General features: G+C 34.1%; 2 protein-coding genes across 2 annotated transcripts; one reads left to right on the forward strand and one right to left on the reverse strand.

Moving 5' to 3' along the window:
• Positions 1-1,440: 1,440 nt before the first annotated feature.
• Positions 1,441-1,815, reverse strand: LOC139849190 (uncharacterized). Its single transcript, XM_071838852.1, has one exon. The coding sequence runs from the start codon at positions 1,813-1,815 to the stop codon at positions 1,441-1,443; it is 375 nt and encodes a 124-aa protein (XP_071694953.1).
• A 4,831-nt stretch (positions 1,816-6,646) lies between these two features.
• On the forward strand, positions 6,647-8,663 carry LOC139847831 (agamous-like MADS-box protein TM6). The gene is made up of 7 exons (XM_071837559.1): positions 6,647-6,993; positions 7,091-7,157; positions 7,409-7,470; positions 7,573-7,675; positions 7,792-7,833; positions 8,056-8,100; positions 8,311-8,663. Exons 1-7 carry the CDS (start codon positions 6,806-6,808, stop codon positions 8,470-8,472), a joined length of 669 nt encoding a protein of 222 aa, XP_071693660.1. The 5' UTR covers positions 6,647-6,805; the 3' UTR covers positions 8,473-8,663.
• Positions 8,664-20,289: the final 11,626 nt, after the last annotated feature.

Consider the following 20,289-nt stretch of genomic DNA (forward strand, 5'->3'; position numbering starts at 1 on the left):
TGACGTTCCTAATGGAATTACCCTATGGTGACGTTCGATTTTCGGATGAAGGGAGTAAGACTTGGTGCAATCAAGCATTCCTTAGTGTTTGGAAAATGTTTCTACCAAGCCATGGGAATGGGCTTTGGTGTTCGGATGTCAGAGCGTATTCGCTCTTGTGTTGAAGTTGATGAACCGTGAGGTTCGTCGGGTGGATAGAACCCTTGAGATCGAGTGTTTTGGATCTCGATGAATGTGGTAATAGAGTCTACAGAACGCAAAGATAGGTGCCCCTTTCATGCCTACGAGCGTGGTGTTCGACTCCGATAGTGTCGCGGTCACATTGTACTTAGGGTACCGGGGAGAAACCCTTCAGTACATGAGTGACTAGGTGGAAAATTTGACAAACTATAGCAATTGGATGATTGCGAGAGTAGAGTTTGTGTAATTATGGTACACTTTTCAATCGAAGTGTTTAAGGATTGGTTAAAATCCTTCGTGTGCTCAAGATTGGAGCAATATGTGGTGATGGGTCGTGTGAACCCAATTGTAGAAAGGTCTACCTTTCGGTAGCATTGTACGGTTGTACAAAGTGTGTGTTGTGTTGGTTTTGTGTCGTTGTTTAAATAAAGCCAACGGGTGACGGTGTGCGTCAATTTCTAGTGTGCGAAATGAATTCATGAGAATTTGAGTGTTATGATCGATGAAGAGATTGGTCACGTATGTCGGAGAGTGGTAATTATCGCGGATGATGTTGCCACGGCGATGCGGTTATGGAACGTAGTTCCAAGTGGAGGAGTTACACTCCCGCACGTGGAGGTTTTAGTGTGAGATGTCGGATAATGCTCATAGTAGATCTGGAATTAGTGTCGAGACCTAGATTTAGTCGATCTGTGGTAGAGTACAATTTTGGTTAAATTGTACTTGTAGGCAAGGTTGCAAAATTCGCTATTCGGGGATTAATCGGTCGGGACTTTGAAAGGATTAATCTGCAATTCGGAGATTAATCGGGGATTAATCGGATTGTACTTTATATAATTAAATGATAAATTTTAAAATTTTATGTGTAAATATAGAAGAAAACCATAAACATAAACCTAAACTCTAACATAATTGTATAAAATTGTTCATTTTATTCAAAAACTCTAAAGTATTAGTTTATATTCATGTTAAAATGTTGACCAATTTGACTTTGACTGACTTTGATTACCAAATTCGATTTTGAACCATCAATCTACGTTGACGGAATAATTAAACGGATTTTAGAAAAACGGAACGGAATGCTCTTAAAAATAAGTAATCGGGGATTAAACGGGTTTTTTACAACAGTGCTTGTAGGAGCACGGAATATGGAGAAGGCATACAACGGAAGGCTACTTAGAACCGCTTTGATAAGGGTTAGACGAGCACCGAATGACAACGTTTTTGCTTTCCATTCCGCTAATCTTGAGTTGAACTTTTCTATGACATTTTCCCAATCTCGAGTTTATTCATTTTCTGACTAATGGGGACTCCAATGCATGTAAAGGGGAAATTACCGACCCGACATCTCATATAACTCGCCATAGATTCAATTGCATTTGCATTTGCATTTACACCAACACCGTAAAGGCAACTTTTTGTGAAGTTAACCTTTAAACCCGAGTATATTTCAAAACATTTAAGGAGATTGATTAAATTTCCGGCATTTTTCTTGCTCCATTCCCCAAAAAAGATAGTGTCATCGGCGTATTGAAGGTACGAGATTGTGATCTTATCAACTTCAATTTCAAGGCCTTTGAATAGGTTAACTTGTCTTGCATGTTTCGTGAGAATATTTAACCCTTCTACCGCCATTATAAATAAGTAAGGAGACAATTGATCACCTTGGCGGACCCCTTTTTGTAGTGAAAATTCCTTAGTTGGAAAGCCATTTACAAGGATGGAAATTGAGGTCAATTTTAAACATGTGGAAATCCATGATCTCTATTTATTACCAAAACCTAAGCATTCCATTATGTTGAGTAAATATTCCCAACTAATGGAATTAAAAGCCTTTTCGAAGTCGACTTTAAAATTAAGGCCATTCTTCTTTTGAAATTTAAAGTCTTCCACTACTTTGTTAGCTATTAATATACCATCAAGAATATACCGACCTTTTATGAACACACTTTGTTCCATGCCAATGATTTTGTGGATCACCTTTTGTAGCCGATTTGCAAGTAATTTTGAAATGATTTTGTAGTAACACCCAATGAGACTAATTGGGTCCTTCTTTTTCGGTACCAATGTGAAGAAGGAAGCATTACATCCATTGGATATACACTCGTTTCTCCAAAATCAATCAATAACCACTTTCAAATCATCTTTAACCATCCAATAAAACTTCTAGAAAAACCCCATGTTGAAACCATCTGGGCCCGGTATGAAAAATTAATAGATTAGATATATGAACGAAAATTTATCATCCATTAATACATTCATTTATCATCCGAAAGCATATATACATATAAATATATACAATTACGTAAATATTAGTAAAATGTTATTTGAGTTTTTTTTCTTTTTATTATCGACATTTAATAAATTAAAGTGTATATATATTAAGCTTTTTCTTATCTTATCATCTATAATAACAAAATCAAAATTAGCTCAAAGCATGAACGATTAATTATTAATCTTATAGATTACACGTAACATTAGTTAATACATATATTATTTGCTCAAATGACGACAAAGGTTACACATTTTTATCAACAAATTTTAAATTTAGTTTAACGAAAACCAATTCATGTAAGACGATTTCTTATTTGCTTTAGTTTGTCAAATTTGGTTTGGTTATTAGTTCTCAAAAATATTCTTAAAAACGGATTAAAGCAAACCGAATAGATCACCCCTACCCGTAATCCTGAAGAGTCATTGCACTGAACGCGTTGGGAAGAACAATATCTTGTGTGTTGGGTTTGTGGGTCAACATGAAATGATCCAAAAGAGCTGGGCTCTGGATTGCTTAAATTGCACCGAAGCTATTGAGCTGACCAGCGTAATATGACTACGGCCCAAATGAAAATTCCAGCTATTGACACCCAAAATTAGAACTTGCGGGCCCGTTGAATCCTGTTGGGCTAGGCTGGAGGCTTGTAAGAATTAAAAGAAACAGTAGGTGGATTGAAGGGAGCCTGGTATGGACTGCGTATTGGGCTAATTGGTGCTGAAGGGTGCAATGATTTCTAGCAGCTGGGCTTGGCTAATGCCGTTGGGCCTATTATTATTTGGGTGATTTGATCCAGTGTTTGGCCGTCTTGAATTTCCTTGGTGAAGATAGCGACAACGAATTTCAAATCGACAGAAACCCTTCAAGAAATTATGGCATACTTGAGGCTTAGCAGACGACGGTGTTGGCGGTGCTTGAATGACAAGGGTCGACGGATGAGAGGAGTTGGGTTGCACTTCAGTGGTAGGCTTTGTTTGTGATTTAAAGTCATTTTCGCGTCAAGAGCATCGAGCGCACGGTATCTAGTTCTAGAAACAGTTGCCGATGGAGGATGATATGTGTGGCATGAGGATAATTTTCATTTAACCTATTAATAGCATACATGACGAGGTCGTTATCTTCCACGTTTGAGCCGAGATTGCGGAGATGAGTGGCAATCCGGTCAACCTTTCGAAAATATTCGTCAATGACTTGATCACCGATTCCAAGCCCTCGTAGTTCAACATTTAATTTCATATTTTTTATAGCTTCTTGTCTTTGAAGAGTTTTTCTAGGAACAGCCATGCTTCGTTCGACATCGTTAGTTCTGAATCCAGGACTCTTTTAAGTAGGGGCTCCGAAATTGTGTTGCGGATCCAGTTTGAAATGACAACATAGGCCTTGAGCCATTCTGGAGTTGCCTTTTCTTCGGCTATAGAGGTATCGAAAATAAATTTGAGCACGCCAAATCCCACACAATGTGTATTAAAGAGCTTTTTCCAATGAGCGTAGTTGAGTTTAGGAAGACCTGGTTTAACGAGAATAAGGTGAAAGATGGAAGTTACGGTAAAGATTTTGCCGTAGGAAGTAACCATGATGAAGAGGATGATCGGAAGTTATGGGCGTGAGGGGTTAGTAGCCGTGAAAGAGAGTTTAGTGTTGATTGGCATCTGATACCATGTTGAACTAGGTTATCGATTTATTGAATGAATGACGTATCATACATAAGTGAGGTCATATATAGCCAAATACTCTAACAATGACAAACGGGCTAACCTCAATAAACATGATACATGGGCTAAAGTAATATGAATAAATAATAAGTCTAACATTCTTCATTCACAAATGATATATCCTAAAGTTAGATGTGAAGACGTGATTGATGATCGAGTTTGATACCATACATATTTGCAGGTGCAATATCAAACCTGTGATCATAGAGATAGACAGAATTGTGAGACCGGTAGGAAATGTTATTATTTGAGATAAATTCAATACGATAAAGGAAATTGAAAATTTACCAAAATCGCTACATTAGGATATTTTTTTTATATTGACAAAGAACGAAAGGACCCAAAAACAAGATGGCGGCCGAAGACATACACAGCCTTGTCTTCAACATGATCAATTTACATGCATTTACACTAACATTTAGAATGTATAGTAGAAAATAGTTGTTCAAGTGTTTAATTGAAAATTTCTAGGTTCCTGTTATCTATTCATATCCTTTTTCCCTTTAAATTGAAGCAAATGATTATATGGTCATGATAGTTATAATTCTTCAGTTATCAAAACTTTAAACAGAACACTACTCATATAAGTTGAGGCTATAGCTCTTATACCAATTGAAACGACCCTTTAAGTTAAGCCAATAGATCGAGAGTCTATCGTCCCTCACAATTAAAGCAGTTAACTAACTGACATTTTCAGATTTCAACTCAAAATTATAACAGGAGATATTAGTTAACCACTACTAAACGTATAATCAACTCGAAGTTCAATCCGACGTGGGAAGTATACATTGCATACTGTTAGTAAAAATATTCCTGTGTTTATGTATTTTTGTCCAAATAGTCCTTATGTTCACAAAACTACAATAATCATCCTTAAAAACCAAAATATGTCCCAAATTAGTCCCTGTCTTAACTTCTGTTAAATTTTTCCGTTAGTTTTAGTCTTGTGCTAGTCACGTGACATTAAGTATAGGGCATTCTGGAATTTTTTCAATCCAATCAAAGATTTATACTAAACTTATCATCCTTCGGCTTCGACATGGTATCTCTCCCCTGCATAGCAGCAGCAGGTTGAGCATTTATGTTCAAATTAACAAATAATTTATCACCACACCATTTTTCAATTTCATGTCTCTTACGCTTAAGAAACTTCAGCATGCCCTCTCTGGCGAAACAAAACCTACCTTCCACCTGTCAACCACAAGATAGATCTGATATTATCCGGTGCATAAACGTCAACACACCTAACTGAAATGATGTTAAGCAGGAACAAGTGATCCAATTTCGCTAGGCAAATTAACCAATTCCTTATCAGCCATCCAATCGATTAAAAGCAAGCGAAAGATATCATTTCCATATCAGAAGGTCAACACAATGCAAATTGTTAGAATAATTGAAAAAAGTCTAACAAAATTCAGAACTGATATAGATGAATATAATAATTATAATATATGATTGAAATTGGAGTAAAAATTCTCATCGGAAAATTGCACATATTCTCATTAAATTATGTTCTATTTCAAAAGTAACAAAACACTAGAGATCTGAGAGATGCATTATGCCATTATTCACCGGAACAAATACAAAATACACTCCGTAATTTATATAAAAAGTAGATACACGTTGAAGAGGTAATCATACCATCTCATTCCGCACTAACTCACCGGATTCTTCCTTCTTCGCTAACTTCACCAAACCACATAAATAAAAACTAAATTGACAAAAATCAACAGGAAATCACGATCTCAGCAATTATATTTGCTACGGCAATCACACGAAACCGCTCAGCGATAACACCTAGAGTTCCGGTTTATGCAATTAACGGATTAGGCGCTTGCGTCAATATACTATTCCTCAGACGAAGATTAACGAATCTAATTACAACAAACGTTCCGGTTATAACAGAGGTTTTATCGAGCGGTTTACAGATACAGAAAGAAAAGTGAATGGTAGATGAGATACAGATAGAGTACTTAATGTCAAGTGACTAGCACAAGACTAAGACTAACGGTGAGGTTTAACAGAAGTTAAAGCAGGGACTAATTTGGGACGTATTTTGACATTTAAGGATGATTATTGCAGTTTTGTTAACACAATGATGATTTGGACAAAAATACATAAATGCAGGGACGATTTGAGCAATTTTGTCTAATTTTTTATAAGATGAGATAATAACAAAATTAGTGAACTCCCTTACAATAAAAGCAAGATCTACCAAGTAACACATATGATTGGGTCAGTTCACTATCTTCAACAATTGAAGCATCATATTGATTAAATACATACGTTACATTGTATGGCAATGAGTATAAGCTAAGTGATAAATGAAAATGGAAGTGAATAATAGACACTTCATGTTACTTCAATAGAGAGAACACTATCTATATGAAAATAGCACTTTCACAAAATTAGCAAAAGCAATTCAACTTACTCAACCTTCTTCCATCTTTTCTTACCAATTTCCTTATTTAGTATACTTCTTTATGTACTCTTCCTCTCTGTATGTACTACTTATTCCCAACTCAATTTCAACCATCATTTAGCATCAATCAATTATGTTATAAAAAGAGTTGAAATTGCTAATTACCTAACCCTTATCTTTCTTTTATTTTCTTTTCTTCATCATCCTTTATTTTATTCAATGGGGAGGGGAAAGATAGAAATAAAAAAGATTGAAAACAATACAAATAGGCAGGTTACATATTCAAAGAGAAGAAATGGTATATTTAAGAAAGCTCATGAGCTTAGTGTTCTTTGTGATGCTAAAGTTTCTCTTATTATGTTCTCAAATACTGGAAAATTTCATGAGTACATTAGTCCTTCCACAACGTATGTGTTTTATCAATTAGTATACATATATTATATTATGCTCACATACTTGTTTTTTTTATAAAATACAATATTTATTTATGGGAAATTTATGCAGGACTAAAAAGATGTATGATATGTATCAGACTACTTTAGGCTTTGATCTCTGGAGCTCACACTATGAGGTAAATTATCTCCCCTATCTTATGATTATTTTCTAAAAGAAATAAAAAATAAATAATCCAAACACATGCAAACATTATTGCCTATTTTCGATTAGGGTGTCTGTTACTTGTACACCCTGGTCGAAAACTATTTTTACGATTTTATTTTAGTAATATAACTAAATATTATGGTGAGTATTTTTTATAGTTATAAAGAATAAAGGTTTATTCTAGTGTGCTTAGCAAGGTTATGTACATTTATTAATGTGTAGAGGATGAAAGAAACAATGACGAAGCTTAAAGATACCAACAATAAACTTAGGAGAGAAATCAGGTGAGTCTGATACAGTAAAGACTAAATTTTTACAGCGTGTTTAGTTTGATTTACTGATTTGGTGTTACGGGTTTAAATAAAATGTTATGGGTACGTTTGCAGGCAAAGGGTTCTTGGTGAAGATTTAGATGGTTTGGACCTGAATGATCTCACAATTCTTGAACAGCAGATGCAAGATTCGCTTACAGTTGTTCGAGAACGCAAGGTTTTGTTATACCTTCTAACTCGAGAAATGCAACTTAGTAAACTTAATATACCTTTTTAAATACTTGATTCATGATGAATTGAATAACGATGTGTTTACTCTTTGCTTGTTGACAGTATCACGTGATCAAAACCCAAACGGACACTTGCAGGAAGAGGGTTAGTAACATTGATTCATTTTAGTATTTTATTATTGTTCTCAGCCCATTCGGTGTAGTTTATATGTATCTATTACACTCACACCATATTTAAAGTAGACTAATAAAGAATGTAAGCAGTGATATAACATGGATTGAATGAATCCTAGCTAACCGTCTATATGAGAAGATTCACTTGAATTTTTTTTTTTTTTTTTATTCACTTGAATTTCATGAATGATAGGTGAAGAACTTGGAGCAAAGAAATGGTAATCTTCGACTAGACTATGTAAGTATCTATACGACAGACCAACTCTTATAAATATAATGAATTGAAGTTTCAATCATGTATCTGACCCTATGAGTTGGGTCTCTGATTTGGGTCTCGTGATTTCCTCACAAGAGGTCTCAGACCTCAATAGCAACATATCTTGGGGTGGGGTGGCACTATGCTCTGTTGGTCACTAAATGGTCCTTTTGTTTTATTTGTAAATTTCAGGACACAATACATCAGTTAGAGAAAAGATATGGCGTGGTGCAGAACGAGGAAGGCTTTGAATCGACTGTTGCATATTCAAACGGCGTATCAAATATCTATGGCTTTTATGCGGACATTCCCAATGGCTCAGGATACGAACCCCACGGCCCTCATCTCACTTGAGACTGGGGGCTAGTACTAGATTATATAATACTCTATATATGGGAGATTCAAGAGTCATTAATTGGTAACTAATCAATACTAAGTTAACAAACTAGCTGGTAGTTGATCAATATTGATCATACTTTGACAATGTAACTGTATAAACAGTGTTTACTTAGCATGTTATGTAGAACTCTTCCTTTATGGAATTAAGGGTTAAATTTATCTATTGTTTTGCAATTATTAAAGATAATTAGACTTGATCGATCACCAAGTGATCCAACTAGACTTGCTAAAATTCCCTCGCAAATCGCAATTTCTTTTTGGTTTACTTTCGGCATTTGCAATTCGTTTATGACTTTTGCCATTTATGAATGACCTAGATTTCTCGATGAAGACCGAGAAACATGGCCAAATCACAAATGCAAAAAGAATTAAAAAATGCGATTTGTATATTAAATTTGCGACTTGCGAGCGGGACCTATAATAAGGTTCTTGCAAATTTTGAAAAGTCATTCATTTTATTTGTAGCTCCAATTTAGTCACCATTTTTTTAGAGTGAATAACATATATCCCCCTCTTAACTGCTAAAATTGTAGGATTAATGTGCAAGGTACAACATACAACTATATGGCTAAATTCATTTGAGCTTTCGGGGTCACACATATATACACTAGACGTCAAATAAAATATATATATGATGTATATATATTGTTCAAGTAACAAAACAAGTTAAAAATATTTGATATGAATTATTGATGAAATATATACTCCATATCTTTGTAAATATGGAAATGATCTTCCAAATCTTTTCCATCAACTTTTAACATATAATATTATATTTATATTGATTGTTGTCTGGAGATAGTAATGAAAATGTGGTTTCATTTAGCACCACAAATACTTCTTTTTGAAAAAGGTGAAATGGACATGAGTTTTTGTTTTATTAAAGAATTTAGAGAAACAAATATCATAAATACTCATTCTTGTTATTGGATTACATTCTAACGAATAACACATATAATAGAACAAGTTCTTTTGTTCATGCATAAGAATAAAAAGCAAAAATCATGTTTGCTTGTTTGGTCTTTTTCAAAACGAAACCTAGAAGTATTACGGAGTATTATTTATTTTATTATAATAATTAGATTATTGTAATAAGAGTTGCTTGGTTTTGGACTAGCATCCATTGACGGTCGTTTGAAGTGTAGTGTGGACTATCCTAAGAGACTGTCACATTTTTGATCGTAGGTTTCTCTCCTTCAATCAGTTTCTTCAAGAAAAGTATATCGTTTACTCACTTTGTGAATTACATATTTTGACAATTATTAGTGGTGTAACTGGATCGATGGGAAGGTTTAATCGTGTGCATGTTTTATTAAAGATGTGATTATTTAATCTTGTAAAATTTTGTTCATAAAATAATAAAAGATTATTATTTTAACTATCCGCTGCGTTAATCTGAATTGTTAAAAGTACACACGATTTTCCAACAGTGGTATCCGAGCCGCTTTTACACCATCTTAATTGTCGTGTGACTATTCTTTAGATTTAGCTTTGTGGTATATTGGTGAAAGTCGAAACCTTTTTGATTTTTAAAGTCAACTCGGTTGATCTAGACTTAACCTCATGACGCACAAATATGATTGAAAGAATATCACTATTTTAAATTGTAGATTTAATTGTTATGACTTGAATATTTATTATAATTGTTGATTGTTTTATTCCATAGTTATACACATGCATTATAACCATGGACAAGTCATATTTAGGTTTTAATAATGTAGTTATTAAAATTGTGATTGCACACATAGCCCATAATGCCCCGACCTATGTATGATTGTTATGATTGTTGATTACGGCAATATTATGTCATGTTAATTATTTGTATTATTAGAAAGGCCATTTTGAAGCCAAAGTTGTATTATATTTATTTTTCATTTTCATAGTATTGTATTTAAGTTTATTTCAATTTGTAAAAGTACTAGTTTAGTTGTATTTTTAAATTTAAATAAATGTAACAAGATGAAGATTGAAGATAAAATACAACATGCTTTTGACTTTGAAGATGGCGAACAGGTCAAGTTGACAACGATAGCGTTTGTCAAGTTTTCACTTGATTCTTGAATCAAGTGGGAGCTACGATATTACCCTTAGTTTGACCTCTTGATCCCATGCCGGCTCATGGGATCAAGCATAGGATTTCTGGGATAGGCTATGTGTGTGTGATGCATAGTTGTGTTTTAATTTTGCATTTATATATAATTGTTGATTAGAATATATATGCTAAATGTATTTGATGAAAACATTAAATAAAACCGGTAACGAGTTTCAAATATTAAAATTGATGATTTTAAAAGGTTAAACTCTAACGAGTTTAAAGTTAAATAATTTTGAGACTCAAGTTATATATGTTTTTGATGAAAACATCAAATAAAACCGTAAATGGTTTCAATGATTAAAATTGATGATTTTAAAAGTTAAACTCTGACGAGTTTAAAGTTAAATGATTTTAAAAGTCAAATAATATATATGGACGACATCTTTTAAAACTGTTTTAAAACGATACACGTTTGTGTATTTGTTATTTTTATATCCTATAAATAATAAATTAGATCACAAACATAATCGACATATACAATTGGTTAATATGTTTTTTAACTAATAGTGTAGCGAATCTTGTGTGCATGCATTATTCGTTGACACAAACTTTTTCCAAAATACCCTTCAAATTTAAGTCATGTCATCCAATGAGCTTGCAAACACTCCTCGTTATTTTTCTGATCTAGTGAGACTAAGCTGAATTATTGCCACGAGGTGAATTTTTCGATCTAGTGAGACTAACGTGAATTTCCACTATTTCCAAATTGGACGACTTAATCGTATTCCGGCGAGACTGAGTTCGAGACAATGATGGGACAAACATGCCATTAGATAATAGTGGTTTGTTGGACTACATATATCTCTAGGTCCCATCAAGATCTAAGAGTTGTACTTGTAATGCAATTGGTACCCGCTACCTACCAATAGACTCCATAACTGCTAGCTGATCAATATATGTGGCTATGGAACCTCTATGTGGATCATAGGCTTTCGTAAATTAATTGTTTTTTAAAAATATTATAAAAACTTGGGTAGTTAATTTATTAAAGCTCAATATCGAAAATACTAAATTGAATCTTATATCAGTTGTAGATGTCAAATAATCAAAACGTAAACCAAAACACACTTCCTTCTTTGTTGGAGAAGGATAAACTCAATGTTCAAACTTCCTAGACTGGCACTGCAACCTGAGAATTGTTCTCAAGCATAATTGGAAGTTGAATAAAGTTTAGAACCCATATCCTTTCTTCCTGTTGTGGCAGTTGTTGTTGCTCAGCAAAATGATTATCGAATGTTGTTCGATGATTAGGAAGAAATAGGGTTGAAGGGTGAAAAAGAATAAGCCGAATACTTTGTGGAAGGAAAATGACAAATCATTTGCTAAAATATTCAACCTTCCGAGAAGGAAAGTCCAACAAAAGACGCCGAATATTTCCATTGTGAAAAGGTTGGCAATTGGAGAAGGAAGTTGTCCTATCTTCCAATCTGAGCTGAGAAAAGGCAACGCTTGTGAGACTAGCAAATCAGGTATATTTCATATACAGTTATATACTTCTTCTAGTGAATCCTGGATCTTTGTTAACTAGTTGTGGCCTTCACACCTGTAACAATATGAACGGAATGAGAAGAAGTAATAGACTGAAGAAAGACACACTGGATTTGCAAGTAGGCAAGGGGGATCAAGCTTTTGTTAAAGCTATTGGTACCTCTGAACTTACTTTTCTAAGTGATCTTATTGTTTTGTTGGAACAATAGCATTATGCTCTCAATACTGCGAGCGACATAGTTTGAAAGATGCTAGTTTTTGAACTTGCATTTACACACTTAGGTATTTCAGTTTCTAAGGATAATATATTTATCTTAATACCTATCCACGTGATGGTATTTTTGAAATGGATATGCATAGTGTAATTTCAAATGAGAATTATGTGTATACCTACATCGCCAAAGTCTTCAAGCAAGACTTGAATACGACCTATCTATGACATTGTCATATTGGTCATATAAATAAACAATGCATTTCAAAACTCCAATCTAATGGACTTTTGGAATCAATTGACTCTGAGTCATTTGATGTATGCGAGTCATGTTTATGTGAAAAGATGACAAATGCTTCTTTCTCCGATTTAGGTAAAAGAGCTAAAGATCTTTTACGACTAATACATAATGTTGTATGTAACCCTTTAAGAACAATGTATAGATTTAGTTAATTTTACTTCATTACATCATCCTGATGAGTACAGTAGCTATGATTATGTTCACTTGCTGAAACATAAAAATAAAGTTATTTTAACATTCAAAAGTATTCCAAAATGAAGTAGATAATCAGCTTGGAAAGACCATTAAAGCACTTCGCTCCGATGGAGTAAGTAAGTTTATGAGTCAAGAGTTTTTTGGACCACCTAAAGAATTGTGGAATTGTCTCATAGTTCACTCTACCTTACACACTACAACATGATGGTGTGTCTGAGTAAGAGGAATCGAACTTTACTTGATATAGTTTGATTTATGATGAGTCTGATTTCTCTACTACCGTCTTTTAGGGATATGCATGAGAGTATGCTGCAGGCATACTCAATGTGATTCCAACTATGAAGGTAGAAAAGACACCATATGAGTTATGGCATGGGAAGAATCCCAAGTTGTCTTATCTGAAAGTCTGGGGTTGTAAAGCGTACGTGAAGCATGACACTTCAAACAAATTAGAACCCAGAACTATCTAATGTTACTTTGTACGATACATAAAGGAAACAATGGGTTACTACTTTTACTACCAAGCTAAAGACAACGTGTTTTCTGCTCGGTCTGCTGAATTCCTGGAAAGAGATCTTCTCTTATAAGAAGTCAGTGGGAGTAAAGTAGATCTTGAAGAAATTGAAGTACTTTAAAGTAACATACATTCAGTAAGCACTAGCAATCCACACGTTGAAACTGAGCGCATTATTGGTGAGACAGAACGTGTTACACCTGCACTTTATAGATCTAGTACAACTCATCGGCTTATGAGGTTTTATTATCTGATTAATTCAGATAAACCTCAACTAAGGGATTATGATGAACCCTCTAGCTGCGTGAGGCCATATCAGATCCTGAATCTAAAAATGACTAGATTCTATGAATACAAATATGCAGTCCATGAAAGATAATCAAGTATGAGACTTGATTGATCTTCTACCCAATTGTAAGACAATGAGGTAAAAAAAAATGGGTCTTCAAAGGAAGACTGATATGGACGGTAATGTAAACACTTTTAAAGCTCGATTGGTGACAAAAGGTTATGATGAAAGTTTTTCACCAGTCGCGAGCCTTAAAACAATTAGGATACTTATTTCCATGGTTACTTTTCATGATAATAAAATATGGCAAATGGAAATGGCGATCTAAGCGAGGACGTATATATGGTTCAGCCGAAAGGGTTTATGAATCCTAAGCATCCTAATTATAGCGACTCTTCAAAATCGTCATTGACGGCGCCGCTAACTTAGGTCCCGTTACGTGGTCGTAGTCCCTATATGAGACTTGTTTGACCAAAATTATGTCGCATTCATTTAAAACGTATAAGACTTGCAAAGGTTAGTTTACAAAACCGTTCGACAACTGAAATGTCCCGTTCTTATTGATTAAAAACGTTCCATATTAATTGATTTCGTTGCGAGGTTTTGACCTCTATATGAGACGTTTTTCAAAGACTGCATTCATTTTAAAACAAACCATAACCTTTATTTCATCAATAAAGGTTTAAAAAGCTTTACGTAGATTATCAAATAATGATAATCTAAAATATCCTGTTTACACACGACTATTACATAATGGTTTACAATACAAATATGTTACAACAAAATAAGTTTCTTGAATGCAGTTTTTACACAATATCATACAAGCATGGACTCCAAATCTTGTCCTTATTTAAGTATACCTCAGCGGAAGCTCTTAATAATCACCTGAGAATAAACATGCTTAAAACGTCAACAAAAAATGTTGGTGAGTTATAGGTTTAACCTATATATATCAAATCGTAACAATAGACCACAAGATTTCATATTTCAATATACATCCCATACATAGAGATAAAAATCATTCATATGGTGAATACCTGGTAACCGACATTAACAAGATGCATATTTAAGAATATCCCCATCATTCCGGGACACCCTTCGGATATGATATAAATTTCGAAGTACTAAAGCATCCGGTACTTTGGATGGGGTTTATTAGGCCCAATAGATCTATCTTTAGGATTCACGTCAATTAGGGTGTCTGTTCCCTAATTCTTAGATTACCAGACTTAATAAAAAGGGGCATATTCGATTTCGATAATTCAACCATAGAATGTAGTTTCACGTACTTGTGTCTATTTTGTAAATCATTTATAAAACCTGCATGTATTCTCATCCCAAAAATATTAGATTTTAAAAGTTATAACTCACTTTCACAGATTTTTACTTCGTCGGGAAGTAAGACTTGGCCACTGGTCGATTCACGAACCTATAACAATATGTACATATATATCAAAGTATATTCAAAATATATTTACAACACTTTTAATACATTTTGATGTTTTAAGTTTATTAAGTCAGCTGTCCTCGTTAGTAACCTACAACTAGTTGTCCAACGTTAGATGTACAGAAAAAAATTGATATATATTATCTTGAATCAATCCACGACCCAGTGTATACACGTCTCAGGCTAGATCACAACTCAAAGTATATATATTTTTGGAATCAACCTCAACCCTGTATAGCTAACTCCCACATTACTGCATATAGAGTGTCTATGGTTGTTCCAAATAATATATACACATGGGTCGATATGATATGTCAAAACATTTGCATACGTGTCTATGGTATCCCAAAATTACATAATATATTAGAATATATGTATAATATAATATAAGTTAGCTAGGATATGATTAATATAGATTTGTTACCAATTTTCACGTTGCTACAACAAGAAAAATTATCCAATCTTGTTTTACCCATAACTTCTTCATTTTAAATCCGTTTTGAGTGAATCAAATTGTTATGGTTTCATATTGAACTTTATTTTATGAATATAAACAGAAAAAGTATAGGTTTATAGTCAGAAATATAAGTTACAAGTCGTTTTTGTAAAGGTAGTCATTTCAGTCGAAAGAACGACGTCTAGATGACCATTTTAGAAAACATACTTCCACTTTGAGTTTAATCATGATTTTTGGATATAGTTTCATGTTCATAAGAAAAATCATTTTCCCAGAAGAACAACTTTTAAATCAAAGTTTATCATAGTTTTTAATTAACTAACCCAAAAAGCCCGCTGTTTTACTACGACGGCATATGTCCGGTTTTACAGTGTTCTTCGTGTTTCCAGGTTTTAAATCATTAAGTTAGCATATCATATAGATATAGAACATGTTTTTAGTTGATTTTAAAAGTCAAGTTAGAAGGATTAACTTTTGTTTGCGAACAAGTTTAGAATTAACTAAACTATGTTCTAGTGATTACAAGTTTAAACCTTCGAATAAGATAGCTTTATATGTATGAATCGAATGATGTTATGAACATCATTACTACCTCAAGTTTTCTGGATAAAGCTACTAGAAATGAGAAAAATGGATATAGCTTCAAAGGATCCTTGGATGGCTTGAAAGTTCTTGAAGCAGAATCATGACACGAAAACAAGTTCAAGTAAGATTTCCACTCGAAATAAGATTGTTATAGTTATAGAAATTGAATCAAAGTTTGAATATGAGTATTACCTTGTATTAGAAAGATATCTTACTGTAAATAAGAAAGATTTCTTGAAGTTGGATGATCAATCTACAAGATTGGAAGTAAGCTAGCAAACTTGGAAGTATTCTTGATTTAATGAAACTAGAACTTGTAGAATTTATGAAGAACACTTAGAACATGAAGATAGAACTTGAGAGAGATCATTTAGATGAATAAAATTGAAGAATGAAATGTGTTTGTAGGTGTTTTTGGTCGTTGATGTATGGATTAGATATAAAGGATATGTAATTTTGTTTTCATGTAAATAAGTCATGAATGATTACTCATATTTTTGTAATTTTATGAGATATTTCATGCTAGTTGCCAAATGATGATTCCCACATGTGTTATATGACTCACATGGGCTGCTAAGAGTTGATCATTGGAGTGTATATAGCAATAGTACATACATCTAAAAGCTGTGTATTGTACGAGTACGAATACGGGTGCATACGAGTAGAATTGTTGATGAAACTGAACGAGGATGTAATTTTAAGCATCTTTGTTAAGTAGAAGTATTTTTATAAGTGTCTTGAAGTCTTTCAAAAGTGTATGAATACATATTAAAACACTACATGTATATACATTTTAACTGAGTCGTTAAGTCATCGTTAGTCGTTACATGTAAGTGTTGTTTTGAAACCTTTAGGTTAACGATCTTGTTAAATGTTGTTAACCCATTGTTTATTAAATCAAATGAGATGTTAAATTATTACATTATCATGATATCATGATGTATTAATATATCTTAATATGATATATATACATTAAATGTCGTTACAACGATAATCGTTACATATATGTCTCGTTTCAAAATCATTAAGTTAGTAGTCTTGTTTTTACATATGTAGTTCATTGTTAATATACATAATGATATGTTTACTTATCATAATATCATGTTAACTATATATATATATATATATATATATATATATATATATATATATATATATATATATATATATATATATATATATATATATATATATATATATATATATATGTCATCATATAGTTTTTACAAGTTTTAACGTTCGAAAATCGCCGGTCAACTTGGGTGGTCAATTGTCTATATGAAACCTATTTCAATTAATCAAGTCTTAAAAAGTTTGATTGCTTAACATGTTGGAAACACTTAATCATGTAAATAACAATTTCATTTAATATATATATATAAACATGGAAAAGTTCGGGTCACTACAGTACCTACCCGTTAAATAAATTTCGTCCCGAAATTTTAAGCAGTTGGAGGTGTTGACGTATCTTCTAGAAATAAATGCGGGTATTTCTTCTTCATCTGATCTTCTCGTTCTCAGGTAAACTCGGGTCCTCTACGAGTATTCCATCGAACCTTTACAATTGGTATCTTGTTTTGCTTAAGTCTTTTAACCTCACGATCCATTATTTCCACGGGTTCTTCGATGAATTGAAGTTTTTCGTTTGATTTGGATTTCATCTAACGGAATAGTGAGATCTTCTTTAGCAAAACATTTCTTCAAATTCGAGACGTGGAAAATGTTATGTACAGCCGCGAGTTGTTGAGGTAACTCAAGTCGGTAAGCTACTGGTCCGACACGATCAATAATCTTGAATGGTCCGATATACCTTGGATTTAATTTCCCTCGTTTACCAAATCGAACAACCCCTTTCCAAGGTGCAACTTTAAGCATGACCATCTCTCCAATTTTAAATTCTATATCTTTTCTTTTAATGTCAGCGTAGCTCTTTTGTCGACTTTGGGCGGTTTTCAACCGTTGTTGAATTTGGATGATCTTCTCGGTAGTTTCTTGTATTATCTCCGGTCCCGTAATCTGTCTATCCCCCACTTCACTCTAACAAATCGGAGACCTGCACTTTCTACCATAAAGTGCTTCAAACGGCGTCATCTCAATGCTTGAATGGTAGCTGTTGTTGTAGGAAAATTCTACTAACGGTAGATGTCGATCCGAACTATTTCCGAAATCAATAACACATGCTCGTAGCATGTCTTCAAGCGTTTGTATCGTCCTTTCGCTCTGCCCATTAGTTTGTGGATGATAGGCAGTACTCATATCCAGACGAGTTCCTAATGCTTGCTGTAATGTCTGCCAGAATCTTAAAATAAATCTGCCATCCCTATCAGAGATAATAGAGATTGGTATTCCATGTCTGGAGACGACTTCCTTCAAATACAGTCGTGCTAAGTTCTCCATCTTGTCATCTTCTCTTATTGGCAGGAAGTGTGCTGATTTGGTGAGACGATCAACTATTACCCAAATAGTATCAAAACCACTTGCAGTCCTTGGCAATTTAGTGATGAAATCCATGGTAATGTTTTCCCATTTCCATTCCGGGATTTCGGGTTGTTGAAGTAGACCTGATGGTTTCTGATGCTCAGCTTTGACCTTAGAACATGTCAAACATTCTCCTACGTATTTAGCAACATCGGCTTTCATACCCGGCCACCAAAAATATTTCTTGAGATCCTTGTACATCTTTCCTGTTCCAGGATGTATTGAGTATCTGGTTTTATGAGCTTCTCTAAGTACCATTTCTCTCATATCTCCAAATTTTGGTACCCAAATCCTTTCAGCCCTATACCGGGTTCTGTCTTCCCGAATATTAAGATGCTTCTCCGATCCTTTGGGTATTTCATCCTTTAAATTTCCCTCTTTTAAAACTCCTTGTTGTGCCTCCTTTATTTAAGTAGTAAGGTTATTGTGAATCATTATATTCATAGATTTTACTCGAATGGGTTCTCTGTCCTTCCTGCTTAAGGCGTCGGCTACCACATTTGCCTTCCCCGGGTGGTAACGAATCTCAAAGTCGTAATCATTCAACAATTCAATCCACCTACGCTGCCTCATATTCAGCTGTTTCTGATTAAATATGTGTTGAAGACTTTTGTGGTCGGTATATATAATACTTTTGACCCCATATAAGTAGTGCCTCCAAGTCTTTAATGCAAAAACAACCGCGCCTAATTCTAAATCATGCGTCGTATAATTTTGTTCGTGAATCTTCAATTGTCTAGACGCATAAGCAATCACCTTCGTTCGTTGCATTAATACACAACCGAGACCTTGCTTTGATGCGTCACAATAAATCACAAAATCATCATTCCCTTCAGGCAATGACAATATAGGTGACGTAGTTAACTTTTTCTTTAACAATTGAAACGCTTTCTCTTGTTCATCTTTCCATTCAAATTTCTTCCCTTTATGCGTTAATGCAGTCAAGGGTTTTGCTATTCTGGAAAAATCTTGGATGAACCTTCTGTAGTAACCAGCTAGTCCTAAAAATTGGCGTATGTGTTTCGGAGTTTTCGGGGTTTCCCACTTTTCAACAGTTTCTATCTTTGTCGGATCCACCTTAATACCTTCTTTGTTCACTATGTGACCGAGGAATTGAACTTCTTCCAACCAAAATGCACACTTTGAAAACTTAGCGTACAAGTCTTCCTTCCTCAATACTTCTAACACCTTTCTCAAATGTTCACCGTGTTCTTGGTCATTCTTTGAGTAAATAAGTATGTTATCAATGAAAACAATGACAAACTTGTCAAGGTATGGTCCACACACTCGGTTCATAAGGTCCATGAACACAGCTGGTGCATTAGTTAAACCAAACGGCATGACCATAAACTCATAATGACCGTAACGTGTTCTGAAAGCAGTCTTTGGAATATCATCTTCTTTCACCCGCATTTGATGATACTCGGAACGTAAGTCAATCTTTAAATAAACAGACGAGCCTTGTAGTTGATCAAATAAGTCGTCGATTCTCGGTAGTGGGTAGCGGTTCTTGATGGTAAGTTTGTTCAACTCTCGGTAGTCGATACACAACCTGAATGTACCATCTTTCTTCTTGAAAAACAAAACAGGAGCTCCCCACGGTGATGTGCTTGGTCGAATGAAACCATGCTCTAAAAGTTCTTGTAATTGGCTTTGCAGTTCTTTTATTTCGCTGGGTGCGAGTCTGTAAGGAGCACGAGCTATTGGTGCAG

Source organism: Rutidosis leptorrhynchoides, chromosome 5 (genome assembly GCF_046630445.1).
Source record: "Rutidosis leptorrhynchoides isolate AG116_Rl617_1_P2 chromosome 5, CSIRO_AGI_Rlap_v1, whole genome shotgun sequence".
In the NCBI taxonomy this organism is placed as follows: domain Eukaryota; kingdom Viridiplantae; phylum Streptophyta; class Magnoliopsida; order Asterales; family Asteraceae; genus Rutidosis; species Rutidosis leptorrhynchoides.